This window comes from Bos grunniens, chromosome 4 (assembly GCF_055505025.1).
Source record: "Bos grunniens cultivar Pamir isolate PY7600 chromosome 4, Bosgru_T2T1.0, whole genome shotgun sequence".
In the NCBI taxonomy this organism is placed as follows: domain Eukaryota; kingdom Metazoa; phylum Chordata; class Mammalia; order Artiodactyla; family Bovidae; genus Bos; species Bos grunniens.
Window position 1 is genome coordinate 55,496,151 of NC_141168.1, and position 17,552 is coordinate 55,513,702.

The 17,552-nt window shown below is 40.8% G+C and overlaps 1 protein-coding gene across 11 annotated transcripts in view; it reads right to left on the reverse strand.

The window, feature by feature from the left end:
- Positions 1 to 17,552, reverse strand: part of PDE1C (phosphodiesterase 1C) — a 642,269-nt gene that overhangs the window by 13,291 nt on the left and 611,426 nt on the right. For 7 of the 11 annotated variants that reach the window (XM_086396479.1, XM_086396463.1, XM_086396468.1 and 4 more), the window contains one exon: positions 6,748 to 6,816. The exons of the other annotated variants lie outside the window; for them this stretch is intronic. In XM_086396479.1, the coding sequence (XP_086252605.1) occupies positions 6,748 to 6,816 (69 nt within the window). The remainder of the gene's footprint in view (positions 1 to 6,747; positions 6,817 to 17,552) is intronic. 11 annotated transcript variants of the gene reach the window in all.

Sequence of the window (17,552 nt, forward strand, 5' to 3'; positions counted from 1 at the left end):
TGGTAAGGAGTCCACCTACAATGCAGAAGATCCGGGTTCGATCCCTGGGTCAGGAAGATCCCCTGGAGAAGGGAATGGTAACCTATTCCTGTATTCTTGCCTGGATAATTCAATGGACAGAGGAGCCTGGCAGGCTACAGTCCTTTGGGACAGGATTGAGCAACTAACACTTTCACATACCCTTCCATGATGTTTCTCTCCCGTTTCTCAGAAAACTTATCCAGAATTTGATTTTTATTATTCCAGTGCCTATAGTCATTTAGTGATTGCATTTATATGCATCCACAAAATATCTAATTTTTTTGCTAGTTTTAAAAGATAATGTAAATTGTATTAGATGGTATAAATCTTATTGGAACTTCTTTTTCTTGCCCATCATTATGTTGAGCCTTGTCTGTCATAGCAAAAAATGGAAAACCACCATCAAAAGAAAAATGGTTAAATATTCTGTGGCATATTTGTAAAACAGAATGTTGCACAGATGTTAAAATGGACGTTTTTCAAAGAACTAGCCTTACATTTCGCATGGAATTTCTTTTGCCACACATCAGCAAACTTTCTTGGAGTTTTTCTTTAAAATATGCCTCTTAAAGCAGGATAGGGCTTGATTTTGTTTTCTGTATTTTAGTATCAGAGTTTAAGCCATTTGAAATTATTATTAGTGATATTTTAAATTAATTTTTACTGGAGTATAGTTGTTTTACAATGTTGTGTTAGTTTCTGCTGTGCAGAAAAATGAATCTGTCATATATATACGCATATCCACTCCTTTTTGGATTTCCTATCCATTTAGGTCACCACAGAGAATTGAGTAGAGTTCCCTGTGCTATACAGCAGGTTCTCACTAGTTATGGATTTTATACATGGTAGTGTATATATGTCCCAATCTCCTAATTCATCCCACCCCTCCTCCCGCCTTGGTATCCATACATTTTTTTCTCTACTTCTGCTTTGCAAATAAGTTCACTCATATTGTTTTTCTAGATTTTACATATAAGTGATATTAAACGGTATCTGTTTTTCTCTTTCTGATTTACTTCACTCCGTACTACAATCTCTAGGTCCATCCATGTCTCTGCAAATGGCACAGTTTCATTCCTTTTTGTAACTAATATTCCAATATATATATATGTACCACATCTTCTTTATCCATTCCTCTGTTAATGGACAATTACTGATATTTTTGGACTTGATTCCACTATCTAATTTTGTTTTGGTTTTGGACTTGATTCTACTATCTAGTTTTAAAATCATTCTTTATTCCTTGCTTCTTTTATTTTCTCTTCTGCCTTCTATTGGAGAAGGCAATGGCACCCCACTCCAGCACTCTTGCCTGGAGAATCCCATGGACGGAGGAGCCTGGTGGGCTACAGTCCATGGGGTCGTATTAAGTAGATACATTTTCTATGTTCCCTTTCTTTGGTGTTTATTTGCTGATTTAGATGCTGTAAGTTATACTTCTATTATTTTATTGATGATCCTTTGTGGATCATCAAAAAAGTTATACAATTACATGCTCTGTCCAAGGACAGATTAGATCTTAGCATTCTGTAACTCCCTCTTAAGTAACTCCTCTATCTTCTACCACTTCTGTTCCCTATTTTAACACCAAAAATGGACATTATGTTTATGGTGACTAGTTACATATACAACTTGCTTTATTTACTTGTATGTTCACCATTAATTCCTGTCTCTTACACTTTGCTTTTGGATTTACTTTTCTTCTTGAAGAATATCTCTTAATACTTCTTTAATGAGGTCTGTGAGTGGTAAATTATGCCATTGTATACCTAAAATGTTTTTACATTGCCTTCATTCATAACTAATAATTTAGTTATTATATAATGCTTGATTTCCCCTAAGCATATGAAAGATATATCTTCATTGTCTTCTGGCATCTACTGTTGCTGTCAGCTGGTTGCAATTTTATTATAGGTAACCTGCTTACAGCTCCCCTGAAAATAACCAGCTTCTCACAGCATTTAAGATTTTCTCACACTTGACATAATTTGGAACAATCTCACACAATGCATTTAGGTATGGATTTGGTTTTACCTATGTATGGCAAGTGAGGTGCATTTCTTGTCTAAGAATTTGAGCCTTTAGAGCTGTTTACCCATATTTGATGCTCTTTCATTTTTAAAACTGAGATAAAATTCACATACCATATAATTCATCATTTTAAGTATACAGTTCAGTGCTTTTTATTATGTTCACAAGGTTTTGCAATCATCACCAATACTTAATTATAAAACATTTTGCTGCTGCTGCTGCTAAGTCGCTTCAGTCATGTTCGACTCTGTGCAACCCCATAGACAGCAGCCTACCAGGCTCCTCCGTCCCTGGGATTCTCCAGGCAAGAACACTGGAGTGGGTTTTTTATTCACCAATTAAAAAATCCCATGCCCATGAGAATTCACTCTCCATTATTCTCTCTGCCAGCCTCTAGCAACCACTGGACTTCCCTGGTAGCTCAGACGGTAAAGAATCAGCCTGCAAAGAGGGAGACCTGAGTTCAGTCCCTGGGTTGGGAAGATCCCCTGGAGAAGGGAACAGCTACCCACTCCAGTATTCTTGCCTGGAGAGTTCCATAGACAGAGGAGCCTGGTGGGCTACAGTCCATACGGTTGCAAAGAGTTGGACATGACTGAGCGACTAACACACACACAGCAACCACTAGTCTATGTTCTGTCTCTATCGATTTGTCTATTCTTCCCATGTCACATAAATGGAATCTTACAGTATGTGGCCATTTGTGTCTTCTTTGTATTTCAAAAAAATGGAATCGTACCTTTCACTTAGCAAGTTGTTTTCAAGGTTCATCCAAGATGTAAAATGTATCAACACTTTCTTCCTTTAGCATGTCAAATAATAATTTATTGTATGGATATACCACATTTTGTTAACATATTCATCAGTCAGTGGACATTTAAGTTGTCTCCACTCTTTGGCTATTATGAGTAACATTACTATGAATATTTGTGGACAAGTTTCTGTATGAACATATGTTTTCAGTTCTCTTAGGAACATATTTAGGAGAGAAACTGTTGGGTCTTATGGTTACTCTAAGACTAACATTTTAAGGAATTGTCACCCTAGTTCCCCAAATAGTTGAGTTGCACCATTTTGCATTCCTGGCAGCAATGTATGATGGTACTTTCTCCACGTCATTGTCAACAAGTGTTATTATCCAACTTTTAAACTCTTGCCCTTCTAGGGCAGGTGAAGTGGTATCTCATTGTGGTTTTGATTTGCATTTCTGTAGTGACTGATGATGTTGAGTATCTTTTCACATTCCATTTGTATATCTTGTTTGGAGAAATGTTTCTTCAACTCTTTTGCCCAGTTTTAATTATCCTGTTTATCTTTTTACTGTTGCATTGTAAGAATTCTTTACATATTCTGGATACTAAATCCTTATCAGATATATGGTTTACAAATATTTTCTTTCATTCAGTATATTTTCTTGATAATGTAATGTTTTTAATTTTTTTTCATCTTTTTTTTTCTAATTTTATTTTATTTTTAAACTTTACATAATTGTATTAGTTTTGCCAAATATCAAAATGAATCCACCACAGGTATACATGTGTTCCCCATCCCGAACCCTCCTCCCTCCTCCCTCCCCATACCATCCCTCTGGGCCGTCCCAGTGCACCAGCCCCAAGCATCCAGCATCGTGCATCGAACCTGGACTGGCAACTCGTTTCCTACATGATATTTTACATGTTTCATTGCCATTCTCCCAAATCTTCCCACCCTCTCCCTCTCCCACAGAGTCCATAAGACTGTTCTATACATCAGTGTCTCTTTTGCTGTCTCGTACACCGGGTTATTGTTACCATCTTTCTAAATTCCATATATATGCATTAGTATACTGTATTTATGTTTTTCCTTCTGGCTTACTTCACTCTGTATAATAGGCTCCAGTTTCATCCACTTCATTAGAACTGATTCAAATGTATTCTTTTTAATGGCTGAGTAATACTCCATTGTGTATATGTACCACAGCTTTCTTATCCATTCATCTGCTGATGGACATCTAGGTTGCTTCCATGTCTTGGCTATTATAAACAGTGCTGCGATGAACATTGGGGTACACGTGTCTCTTTCCCTTCTGGTTTCCTCAGTGTGTATGCCCAGCAGTGGGGTTGCTGGATCATAAGGCAGTTCTATATTATCAATTATTCTTTGATTGCTTACATTTTAAGAATCGTATCTAAGAAACCATTGCCTAACTCAAGTTTATAAAGATGTCTTCTTCTAAGAGTTTTATGGTTCAAGCTCTTTTTTAAAATTATGATTCCATCTCTACAATGTGTTTAGCATAAAGTCCTCAGGACTATGTTCCAACATTAATTCTCTTTCCAACTGTATTTTACCTTCAGTTTATTCTATTAACTGTGTTTATTTTTAAAAATGTGAATGCCTTCATGTTTATTTGCTTCTTTAAATCTCATATTTTAGATTGCTTCTTTTGCATATCTCTGTTCTTATTTGGTTTCAACACAATTTTACTTTATTGTTTTTAAAGATTTTTATTCCTCCACTTGGCTCTTTGAGTATCCTAAAACATGATATTTTAAGTTGCTTGACAGCCTGTACCAAGAGCTTGTAAAGATATATTTGCATTGTGGGAGGTAACACATGACATTGGTGAGACTGGAAGGAGAAACAGTGGGCTGATCATTGTTAAAAGTGAGGTAGAGGGTATCTGCTAAAGAAACCATGAACTCTGAGCCCAACACCCAAACTGGGACCACTTTAGATTGCCAAACTAAAGCCAAAGACAAGGAGCCTGAGCCTCTGACTCAGAGGTCTCACAAACCCAGCAGGCCAGCAATAGGTCCCCATTCAACAGATGGGAACCAGGTCAGCTCTGCCTGTTCTCACAGGGGTCCAGGATGACATTAGAGATCCCACCTGACCCAGGAATATTACGATTTTACAAAGAAGAACAAACACCATCACCACATGCTGAAGTTGTTGGGGTTAGAGCTGTTTGCCTCCTAATTACTATAATTCTAACAGCACAATAACCACAAATAGGGACATGATGAAATGGACTTCCAGAGACTACAGAGCAGGGTCTATTCAATACTAATACTCAATACTAAAAAGCAGTCAGTATAGTCGTATAGCTGTACGTTAGTTTAGTTTATATCAATCCAAACACCAAGATGAGCCTTCTTTAGGGGACGGTTGCTTTCTATCTATTCATAAATTAAACTGGATAATGCTCACTCATACAACAGTGCACCCAGCCTCCTAAGCATTAATGAGCACACAATATATGCTTGTCGTCTGAGTGGGCACTGGGACATAAAGGAATAAGGCTGTCCTCACCCTTGAAAAAGCCACCGATTAATGGTTAAAGGACTAATAAGCAAATCATTATAAATCAGCACTAAGTCTACCTAGATGATTTGGAGAGACTGCAAAAAGAAATTAGCCAGGGAAGAAAAGCCTAAAGAGTGTTACAGGCAGAGTGACAAAGGCAAGAAAGTTCAAGGGCTACTCAGTGGACACTGAGTTTCAGTTGTTGGACGGGGTTGTGGACATGGCAGAGGTTGAAAAAGCAAACAGATATAGATTATACTTAATCTAAGCTGCCACCGATTGTAAAGTGAACTATTATTTCATGTACAACCAAGAAAAAGTGCTGCTAATTCAATTGTAACATGCCAAAGATTGCAAAAGATTCCTATTTCCGAGGAGCTAAAATGCAAGGTACTTTCCTTCTATGAATGGATGAAGTACAGCAATTCCCCAAAGAAGCAACATAAAAGATACATTAATATTAGAAAACAGTTTTTTAAAAGATGAAATAATGCAAACACAATATGGATATAATTTTTCTTATCAAATTAATGAAGTACTAATGTTAGTATTAGCAAGAGCACATTGAAAGGTCAAATACTGCTAAAAGTACAAAATAATACTACCTTTCTGGAAGTCATATTGACAATAATGGGTCAAGAACCTAAATACATACATACTCTTTGAGTCAGTAATTCTACATACAGGAATCTGCCCTAAATCCATACTTGCCGATTCAGAAGAAGATTTATATATCAGAATGTAAAGTTATTAATGATAAAAAAGCAAGTTATATAAATGCCAGATTATTGATGAATACAGTTGGTCCTTTTATCTACAGATGTGCAACCTGCAGATACAGAGGGTTAACTGTAGGTGACTTGAGCATCCATGGATCCTGACATCTGAGTGGGGTCCTGGACCCAATTACCCACGGATACAGTATATAAATAAATTATAGTATCATCATATGAAATGTTAGTCAACCACTTAAATATTTTAAAAATATTTAATAACCTGGGAGAAAGCTTATGATATAATGGTGAACTTTAAAAGGGAGGAAATAAGGCCGAGATTTGAACCCAGGTCTGTCTCTCTCACCAAAGGTTCACACTCCTCCCCTAGCACCATCTGCCTCTCAAAGAAACACTTGTACAGCATGTCCAGATGAACATTAAGGAAGATCACAATTCTGCTCTTTCCATCTGTGAGCAGGAGATTGTAGACCAACTATGAATATGATGTCCATTTTTGGAAGAGCATTACAATGAGGATGACAGAGACAAAGACCTCTGCTAACACAGGGTCGACTGGATACACAAGGGGCCAGATTGTCCCCTTATCAACTGCTAAACTCAACTCATGAAGAAACAGTTCTTTCTGATGTCTGTGATTACCTAAGATTATGACACAATGCCGTTTACCCACCTGGCAAGGTAAGGCGACTCATGGAGCTAGTGCTTGGGGCAGGTGAGCCCTGAGAATGCTTCTTTGTGCCTATAAAGAGGAAAAAGAGGATAAGAAAGAATAGGATTGTGGACAGACTTTTCAAACCAGTAAATGCTCATCTGTAACTTTATCAAATGATCTAAAAGTTTGGGTCTGAAAACAACATTTAGAAGAAGGATGAGTGAGGTTATGGGAACAGGGCATATTCCATGATCCAGAAAAACCAGGAGCACAGCGTTTATCTTTGTGCTTCTGACGGATCTCATTCTCCAGATTGGTCTGTTAAGGACCAACACACCTCTGAGCAGGCATGCACTTTAGGATTATCAGGAGAGCATTCTAAACGTGCAGCTGCCTGAGCGCCACCCCCAGAGATTCTGTGTTCACTGTACTGAGCCGGAGCTCCAGCATCCAGATTTTTAAAGCCTAGCCCAGGTGATGCTAATGTGCATCCAGAGTGGAGAACTGTTGCTATGAAAAGGAAAGTTTTGGATTTAGAAGTAAGGAGTCAGGGGTTTGTCTCTGCTTTGTCCCTCTAGCCTTTACTCCCTATTGGATCTCCAGCAACAGACTTGACTTCTCTGAAGCCTCTTAAGAGCTGTGAAGATGAAGGCTTCATTTGCAAAACGAGGGAAATAACAACTAATCAAAGTGTCCTGGTGAGAAACAAAGGCTAGAAGTGTGTGTGAGTGCTCAGGAATTATGGGAGACCACGCAAATTGAGGTTAGTGGGATCTATGGGTCCCCACAGCTGGTGACAATGTCCCCATTGTGAAAGGGATTAACAGAGGTTCATGTTAACAGCTCAGTGGGCCTTAAGGGAATCAAAAGACAGAGCCCTGGGTGGGGAGCAGGAAGGAGAGAGCAAAACAAATAGAAGGATGAATTATTCTTCAAAAGAATATTTGCATGTGTGTGTGCATTTTTGTGTGTGTATATATATATATAAAACTATATATACACGTACATACACATATATATTATTTTATACATAAAGATACACACGCAAAACTCACATACACATTTATACCTAAATACATACATATTTTATCCATAAATGCAAATATTATTTGATTTTTCATTCCTTTACTTGGCCTTCCAGAAGGGGGCAAAGATGCCTGGAGGCCAGAATCCAGCATCATGGCATATACCTGGAGTCTGAGCTGGCAGAAATGCAGACAGAATTCTTAGGCAGAGGAGAGTCATGATTCAATGTCAAGGTATTTCTTTAACAAGTTTCCTGAACCTATGCAAACTTTCCATAAAGTCTACTTTCCATGCACAGGCCTGGTGTGAGTGGAGGTTGTGTTAGTTTGAGTGAATACAGTCATGGGTAAAGATAACTAGAGAACATACTGACTAATCTTGAAATCAGGGGAAGCAGGAACTTGGGGACAGGGTGAGGAGTAAGATTTCACTACCCTAGGATGCCTGGTAAGATGTGAAGATGTACATGAGGGATGGTGTTTGAGATTGTTTCATTTTAGTCTTAAAGAACAGGGTACTACCCTTGACATTCTGTGTTACAGTTAATTATTATGATTATGATCAGCAGCAGTAGTAGTGTTAACAGTGTTAGTAGTGATAATAGTAAAAATAGAAAACACAACGTTAATCCAAACACTTCAGACCCACAAAAGCTGTTAATTTGCATGAGGTGAGAGACGTGACATCCGGCAGAACTTTAGGTCTTCATTTTTCAGGTTTCATAGATGCCCTGATGTCAGAGTTGGGTGATTTTTTATAAATACGGCTGCTAGGGTCCTTCCTTTCTTGAACTCATTGAAAGGAAACCTCAAGAGAATGGAGCCACTTGTTTGCAGGCCAACAGGTTCTCCAGGTGAGTCTAATGATCATCCATCAAATGGGGTGCTCAAACACGTGAGGTAAATAGATTTACCCAAAGTGGTATGTGGGGTCCAGGGTAGGGCAGCCTCACTGCACAACTCCAGGCAGCACCGCTCACACTGTAGCCTGTGTGATGAATAGTGGAACAGCCCTGATCAAGGGCGCTACCGGGATGCAGATCCACAGCCATTCCTGACCCACCAGGAACAACCTGTGTCCCACTGGACCCGCCTCCACTGTGGGGAAGCCAATGACTCAAAGTGTTGAGACCTCTACTCACGGGATGCTTTACTTGTCTCACTATCCCTGTCAGATAGGGTTTCTCAACAGATGCACAGGGATATTTAGTTATGTCACTCTTCATCGTGAAGGCTGTCCTGTGCAGATCAGTATGTTTAGGAGAATCCCCAGCTTCTATCGCTGAGTGTGAGCAGCACCTCCCCGTTGTAATAATCAAAAACATCCTCCAGAACCTGACAAATGTCCTCTAGGAACAAAACTGCCCTCAGTGAAGAACCACTGCTTTAGGAGGGGAGGCAGGGTTTAGGGTTTTTTACTCAGAGCTGTGATTCACAATTTGGCCACTTGGTCATTAATAGCGGTCACTGACACATATCAGGCAGCCACCATGTGCCAGGCACCGTATTAGTTATGGACAAGTAAATGTACATTAGTTGTAGTTGTCTTTCCTGACACTAATTCTCTGATGATAAAATGATTCCTCATTTATGGAGTTTTGGAAACAAAGCCTGTGCAAGTAATTTGCACAAAGTTACTGAATGTTGAGGGACAAAATTTAAGCAAAGATCCTTCAGAGTTGAAACGGAGAAAACTTCTCTCCATGTCTCTTGCTATTTCTTAAAAAATCCATTACCCAGGTTTCCTTCAAGTGCTGAATTCCTAAATTTGCCTACATGTGGAGAAGGCAATGGCACCCCACTCCAGTACTCTTGCCTGGAAAATCCCATGGATGGAGGAGCCTGGTGGGCTGCAGTCCATGGGGTCGCTAGGAGTTGGACACTACTGAGCGACTTCACTTTCACTTTTCACTTTCATGCATTGGAGAAGGAAATGGCGACCCACTCCAGTGTTCTTGCCTGGAGAATCCCAGGGACGGGGGAGCCTGGTGGCTGCCATCTATGGGGTCGCACAGAGTCGGACACGACTGAAGTGACTTAGCAGTAGCAAGAACAACCTGGGATCATTATTTTAACAAAAAAGAGAAACAAAACCAGGCTCCCTGGCCTGGCTGAACACTACTGGGTCAGCATTTCTCGGGGGAGCCTGAATGTATCACAAGTGTTCCAGTGATTGTCTGCCCTCCGATAGATGAGGATGAGAGGCTTGTGGAAGCTTGCTGATGGGAAGGACTGGCTGTGGGGAAAACCAGGCCTTGTTCTGGTGGGCATGGCCTGCTCAGTAAATCTTTAATCCAATTTTCTGCTGGTGGGCGGGGCTGTATTTCCACCCTGTAGTTTAGCCTGTGACCATTATATCTACTACTGTGGGCAGGAATCCCTTAGAAGAAGTGGAGTAGCCATCATGTCAACAAAAGAGTCTGAAATGCGGTACTTGGATGCAATCTTAAAAACAACAGAATGATCTCTGTTCATTTCCAAGGCAAACCATTCCAAAGCACAGTAATCCAAACCTATGCCCCAACCAGTAACGCTGAAGAAGCTCAAGTTGAACGGTTCTATGAAGATCTACAAGACCCTTTAGAATTAACACCGAAAAAAGATGTTCTATTCATTATAGGGGACTGGAATGCAAAAGTGGGAAGTCAAGAAACACCTGGGGTAACAGGCAAATTTGGCCTTGGAATATGGAATGAAGCAGGGCAAAGGCTAATAGCGTTTTGCCAAGAGAATGCACTGGTCATAGCAAACACCCTCTTCCAACAACACAAGAGAAGACTCTACACATGGACATCACCAGATGGTCAACACCGAAATCAGATTGATTCTATTCTTTGCAGCCAAAGATGGAGAAGCTCTATACAGTCCGCAAAAACAAGACCGGGAGCTGACTATGGCTCAGATCATGAACTCCTTATTGCCAATTCAGACTTAAATTGAAGAAAGCAGGGAAAAACACTAGACCATTCAGGTATGACCTAACAAATCCCTTATGATTATACAGTGGAAGTGAGAAATAGATTTAAGGGACTACATCTGATAAATAGAGTGCTTGATGAACTATGGATAGAGGTTCATGACATTGTACAGGAGACAGGGGTCAAGACCATCCCCATGAAAAAGAAATGCCAAAAAGTAAAATGGCTGTCTGGGGAGGCCTTACAAATAGTTGTGAAAAGAAGAGAAGCGAAAAGCAAAGGAGAAAAGGAAAGATATAAGCATCTGAATGCAGAGTTCCAAAGAATAGCAAGGAGAGATAAGAAAGCCTTCCTCAGCGATCAATGCAAAGAAATAGAGGAAAACAACAGAAGGGGAAAGACTAGAGATCTATTCAAGAAAATTAGAGATACCAAGGGAAATTTTCATGCAAAGGTGGGCTCAATAAAGGACAGAAATGGTATGGACCTAACAGAAGCAGAAGATATTAAGAAGAGGTGGCAAGAATACACAGAACAACTGTACAAAAAAGATCTTCACAACCAAGATAATCACGATGGTGTGATCACTCACCTAGAGTCAGACATCCTGGGATGTGAAGTCAAGTGGGCCTTAGAAAGCATCACTACGAACAAAGCTAGTGGAGGTGATGGAATTCCTGTTGAGCTATTTCAAATCCTAAAAGATGATGCTGTGAAAGTGTTGCACTCAATATGCCAGCAAATTTGGAAAACTCAGCAGTGGCCACAGGACTGGAAAGGTCAGTTTTCATTCCAATCCCAAAGAAAGGCAATGCCAAAAATGCTCAAACTATCACAATTGCACTCATCTCACACACTACTAAAGTAATGCTCAAAATTCTCCAAGCCAGGCTTCAGCAATACGTGAACTGTGAACTTTCAGATGTTCAAGCTGGTTTTAGAAAAGGCAGAGGAACCAGAGATCAAATTGCCAACATCTGCTGGATCATTGAAAAAGCAAGAGAGTTCCAGAAAAATATCTATTTCTGCTTTATTGACTATGCCAAAACCTTTGACTGTGTGGATCACCATAAACTGTGGAAAATTCTTCAAGAGATGGGAATACCAGACCACCTGAACTGCCTCTTGAGAAACTTATATGCAGGTCAGGAAGCAACAGTTAGAACTGGACATGGAACAACAGACTGGTTCCAAATAGGAAAAGGAGTATGTCAAGGCTGTATATTGTCACCCTGCTTATTTAACTTCTATGCAGAGTACATCATGAGAAATGCTGGGCTGGAAGAAGCACAAGGGAGAAATATCAATAACCTCAGATATGCAGATGACACCACCTTTATGGCAGAAAGTGAAGAGGAACTAAAAAGCCTCTTGATGAAAGTGAAAGGAGAGTGAAAAAGTTGGCTTAAAGCTCAACATTCAGAAAACTAAGATCATGGCATCTGGCCCCATCACTTCATGGGAAATAGATGGGGAGAGTGGAAACAGTGGCTGACTTTATTTTTTTGGACTCCAAAATCACTGCAGATGGTGACTGCAGCCATGAAATTAAAAGACGCTTCCTCCTTGGAAGGAAAGTTATGACCAACCTAGATAGCATATTCAAAAGCAGAGACATTACTTTGCCAACAAAGGTTTGTCTAGTCAAGGCTATGGTTTTTCCTGTGGTCATGTATGGATGTGAGAGTTGGACTGTGAAGAAACCTGAGTGCCAGAGAATTGACTTTTGAACTGTGGTTTTGGATAAAGCTCTTGAAAGTCCCTTTTACTGCAAGAAGATCCAACCTGTCCATTCTAAAGGAGATCTGTCCTGGGTGTTCATTGGAAGGACTGATGCTAAAGCTGAAACTCCAATACTTTGGCCACCTCATGCGAAGAGTTGACTCATTGGAAAAGACTCTGATGCTGGGAGGGATTGGGGCAGGAGGAGAAGGGGACAACAGAGGATGAGATGTCTGGATGGCATCACCGACTTGATGGACATGAGTTTGAGTGAACTCCAGGAGTTGGTGATGGAGAGGGAGGCCTGGCGTGCTGCTATTCATAGGGTCACAAAGAGTCAGACACGACTAAGCGACTGAACTGAATTGAGGGATAATGGTAGTAATGGTGACCTCCTTTAAAAGGACTTATGCAAAAACACCAGGCCTCCCAGTCCTCCCAGGACTGTGGTAGTCAATGCCCCTGACCCCACAGCAGGCCACTATTGATCCAATATCGATCCACACCTCCACCAGAGACTCCCATGCGTACACAGGCAAGTCTGCCTCAGTCTCTTGTGGGGTCGCTGCTCCTTTCTCCTGGGTCCTGGTGCACACAAGGTTTTCTTTGTGCCCTTCAAGAGTCTCTGCTTCCCCAGGCCTGTGGAAATTCTGTAATCAAATCCTGCTGACCTTCAAAGTCAGATTCCCTAGGGATATTCAGTCCCTTGCTGGATCCCCAGGTTGGGAAGTCTGCTGTGGAGCCTAGAACTTTCACAGCAGCGTGAGAACTTCTTTGGTATAACTGTTCTCCAGTTTGTCAGTCGCCTGCCTGATGACTATAGTGGGGCTAATGACGACCTCCTTCAAGAGGACTTAAGCCACACCCTGTACCTCCCTGGACTGTTGTCGATAGAGCCTCTGTCCATGCAGGAGGCCGATGCTGACTCATGCCTCTGCAGGAGACCCTCAGACGCCCAAAGGCAGGTCTGGCTCAGTCTCTTTTGGGGGTCACTGCTCTCTTCCCTCAGTCCTGATGCACACAAGGTTTTCTTTGTGCCCTCCAAGTGTCACAATATGAAAAGGCAAAAGAACCCGGGATCATTATTTTAACAAAAAGGAGGAAAAAAAACAGATTCCCTGGCCTGGGCAAGCACTACTGAGTCAGCATTTCTGGAGGAGCCTGAATGTGTCACAAGTGTTTCAGCTGATTCTGATGTTTCAGGGAGGCTTGGGAAACCTTGTGTGACAGAAATTCCCTTCTTTTCTTCTAACTGCTGGAAAACATGGCACTGATTTCCACAGATATGCTCATGAGGCTGACTGGTCAAATGTGCTGTGACCTAAATGAGCACTTAAGAGCCAGCAAAGCACCGAATGATGACAAGCTTTCAATGGTGTTAATTATAGCCACATTGCTATTGCCGGGTTATTTCATAGAAGTGCTTGGCATAATTAAAAAATCACCTATTAGGGTACTCCCAAAGTCTGAAGCTTGATGGCTTTTTCTTGGGGCAGTTTTTCATTCTCTTGATGTCTCCTTTGCAGACAGTGAATGAAACAGGAAACCCTGGGGGCCATGGTCAGTGGAAAAGCAGAGCTCCGAGCCCTCTGGCTATTTTCTGTGCATGCCTCATGAAATGCCCAATATATCAGGAAAGGGGAGAAACCATGCACACCTCTCCTAATCATGAATCGTAAACAGGTGGCAGGCAGAGACGTGTAAAATAAACCTGTTGGTGATTTCTCCGGACCATCAGGTGGCCGCATGGACCACTGGGGGTGGTTAGGCTCTGAGTCAGTCTCCCATAGGCTCCCTGTTAATTCAGATTGTGTCCCTGAAATTATTTTCCACCCAGAAGCCCCCAAATTACGTATCACTTTACTCCAAGTTCCATTTGTGGGAATAATATTCACTTACTAAATAATTACTCACTTATGTTTCACTTACTAAAACCCTCCACCCCTTCCTTGCTCCCATTCCCAGGGAAAACATCAGAAACTGAGCTGGGAGACCCACCCACTTCTGGATCAGCTTCCAAACTGTCCACCAACCTTCCAAGCTGGCAGATGCACAGACGTTGCTCTGGGATTTATCGTAGACATCTACCTGGGATGCTGCTCCACAAGTGACTCAGAATTCACTCTGTGGGTGCTTTTCAAACCTGGCTCCAGATTAGGATGGCCTGGGAGTTTTACAGAAAATATGCTGATCCCTGGGCCCTCCTGCTAGGAATGATATTTCAATGATCTCTGGTGGGGCGCTGGGGAGTCTGTTCCACAGCCTTGAGTGAGAAGCAGCACCCCCAGTGAACACCTATGAAGACATTTCTTTCAGCCGTTGGGGGAGGCACTTTCTACTAAGCAATGGGTGTGCTTTGTCTTAATGGATGATATGAATCTTCTAAATGGTTTCTTTTCATTTTCATTTCGGTTTCCAGGAAACTCAGATCCAATTTACGACCTAATGCTGGGAACTGGGGAGGCCCGTTTAGCCTGCATGACTGTCTACTAATGTTCTTTCCCTGGCTAGCTCTCTCTACACAAGCTCGACTTCCTGCCTCTGGTTTTATTCTGCATTCTTCATTTAAAAAAAATGGTTAAATTTATGTGATTTTAGAATTCCGAAATATTTTATAAATGAGGTAAGGAACATAAAAACACAAGTAACTACATCAGTTCTGACAATGTGCTAAATTCCATTTTCCTCATCTATAAAAATTTAAAAACACTGATTTGGGACATAACTGTGAGGACCAAGTGAAAGTACTCAGCAAACTGTGACATGCAATGGAGTGTTTGTCATTAGTTTATATTCAAAAGAAAATGTGCGTGTGTGTGTGTGTGCAGGCAAGTAACGCAGCTAATATGTCCTCTGAGCAAGAGAAGCACTTTAAGGTCATACATTACACTGTCCTTTAGCAAAAGCATGTGAATGTTCAAGAAGTAAACAGCCCAATCAGTCAGCTCGGGGCAGAAATGTCATCACTGCAGCCTGTGTGACTGGAAGTATCTTTTGACAAACAAATAGCTTTCAGATATTTCAAATTAATGTCCTTGGTTGGTTTAGCTAAAGGGCAATGAATCCAATTCATCAGGAGTCTGGAGAAAAGGACAGTGATGGAAGTGACAGCTGAGGCTGCCTGTCTAGGGGCAAAGATACACACCTAAGACTCAGGATGTGAGGTTAGCACTCAATCCAATGATTGGCAGCCTGACCTCAAATAATTTCCCTTCTGCAAAGTAGGATTAGCACAACCAGGTCCAAGCCTGCTGGGAAAGGGTGATTTAAGAGCCCCTGGGACCCAGCATCATCGTTTGTCATATAACAAAGCCACTACAACACAAGGGGTCCCAAGATGAGGTGGATGTTGGGGGATTAAAGTAGGAAAAGTGTCTGTCAGCCCACTCTCTTTCTTTTAGCATATCACAGTGTCTGACTTAGGATACACTCAACCTCTGACAGCCATTGCTGAGAACATCCACCAACATTCTCTCCATGTTCCATTTGGGGTGGGAGGTGGCAGAGATCAACAAGCCAGAATGAATGGTCATCTTCTCTGCAGCCTTGACAAAATGGCCTCAAAAGAAGTCCACGTTCTGCTTAGGCCTGTGGAATCTCTGAAAGTTTGGAGGGCTCCAAACTCACCTCCTGTACTTTCCTAAGAGTTGTTTTCCAATAGTGGATAATTTAGAGCAGCATAGTCGGAATGTCTGATAACACTTCTCCTCCACAATACAACCAGCATGAATACCATGTTTGCTTTTGGGGGACTTGATCTCTGTTCATCACAAAGAACAATGATCAAAAACACAAGAGCTATTCAGCTATCGAATATTATATGCTATTTTGATATAGCTGTTTTAATATTTAACTATGACTTGGGATTGGGCATATGAATAAGCAGTCTGAAATAAAGGTCCATGACCTTTGACCCAGTATTCTAAGAATTTTTTCAATGGAGGTATTCGGAAATGTGACAAAGCCCTAGGTACAAAGAGCCCTGTTGCTGTTATTTACAACTGCAGAAAATAAAAGCATGTAACTTAACTGTCCAACAGCAGAGAGGTAGTTAAGTACACTATGCTACAGCCACAAAATGAAAACTTTCATCACAACTGAAATTACATTAATAAAGAATTTTTTAAAAAGGGGATAATGCTTACAATCCAATGTTAAGGGAATAAATCAATAAAAAATTAAATAAAATACACTGTATGGCCTCAACTGTGTAAACACATATAGCAAAAGACCATGAAGAAATAGAGTAAAGAACTGACAATAATTGTTGCATGGGGTATTACAGTGATTTTATTATACTTCTCTATATTTTTCAACATAAATTTTTTTTTTTGCTTTCAGAAAAAAGAAATAAAAAAGAAATGTGTTTTAATGCATGACAAACACATCTACTTAGGAGGAACACCACAGCCTCTTTAGTCAGAGTAACAACCCAGTGGAGCTACTGCACAGGAACAACATACAGAGGTGGCCCAGACAAGGGTGTAGTGATTGTCTACTACGACCATCACCACTAAGGGGTGCCTCTTAGGGGCTGGTTTGAAGGAGACAGGCTGGACACCATTCATGTATACATGCTCACAAACAGGAGTAATGACTATTCACTAGTCAGACTCCTTATGTTTGTTGCTGGAGAGCAAGAAAATATTGTCAGGTAGCCTTTTAAAGAGAAGGAGAAGGAAAAAAAAATGTTTATAGAGTTCGAAAACTAGCATTGTAGGAGTGTAAAACCATATCATGGTACCCAGAAGAAAATCAAACATATGAAAGCCAGTCTAATTCCTGGAACACTGACATTTCTTATGCCTCCAAGGAGCTTCTGATAGTCCATCCACTCATTTCTCAAAAAAGATTATATGAGACGTGATACACCGTGTATATCTTCAGTGTGCAGGCAAAAGCACTTGGGACCTGGGTACTGCGTGGCATTTGGAGGAATACAAAAGAGACAGATGGCTGAGTGAGTCTGGACAGTCCCATATCTGGGACAGAACATGGACAGCAATGAAAAATATTAAAATGAACATACACAGCCTTTGCATTTTTCAAATTCCAATAGAGAGGTTAACTCATTATTTTTATTTGGTAATCAGAACATACAAGTACTTATTCAATACTAGATACTGGGGGAAAATTATACATCGAGGGACTGTCAGCC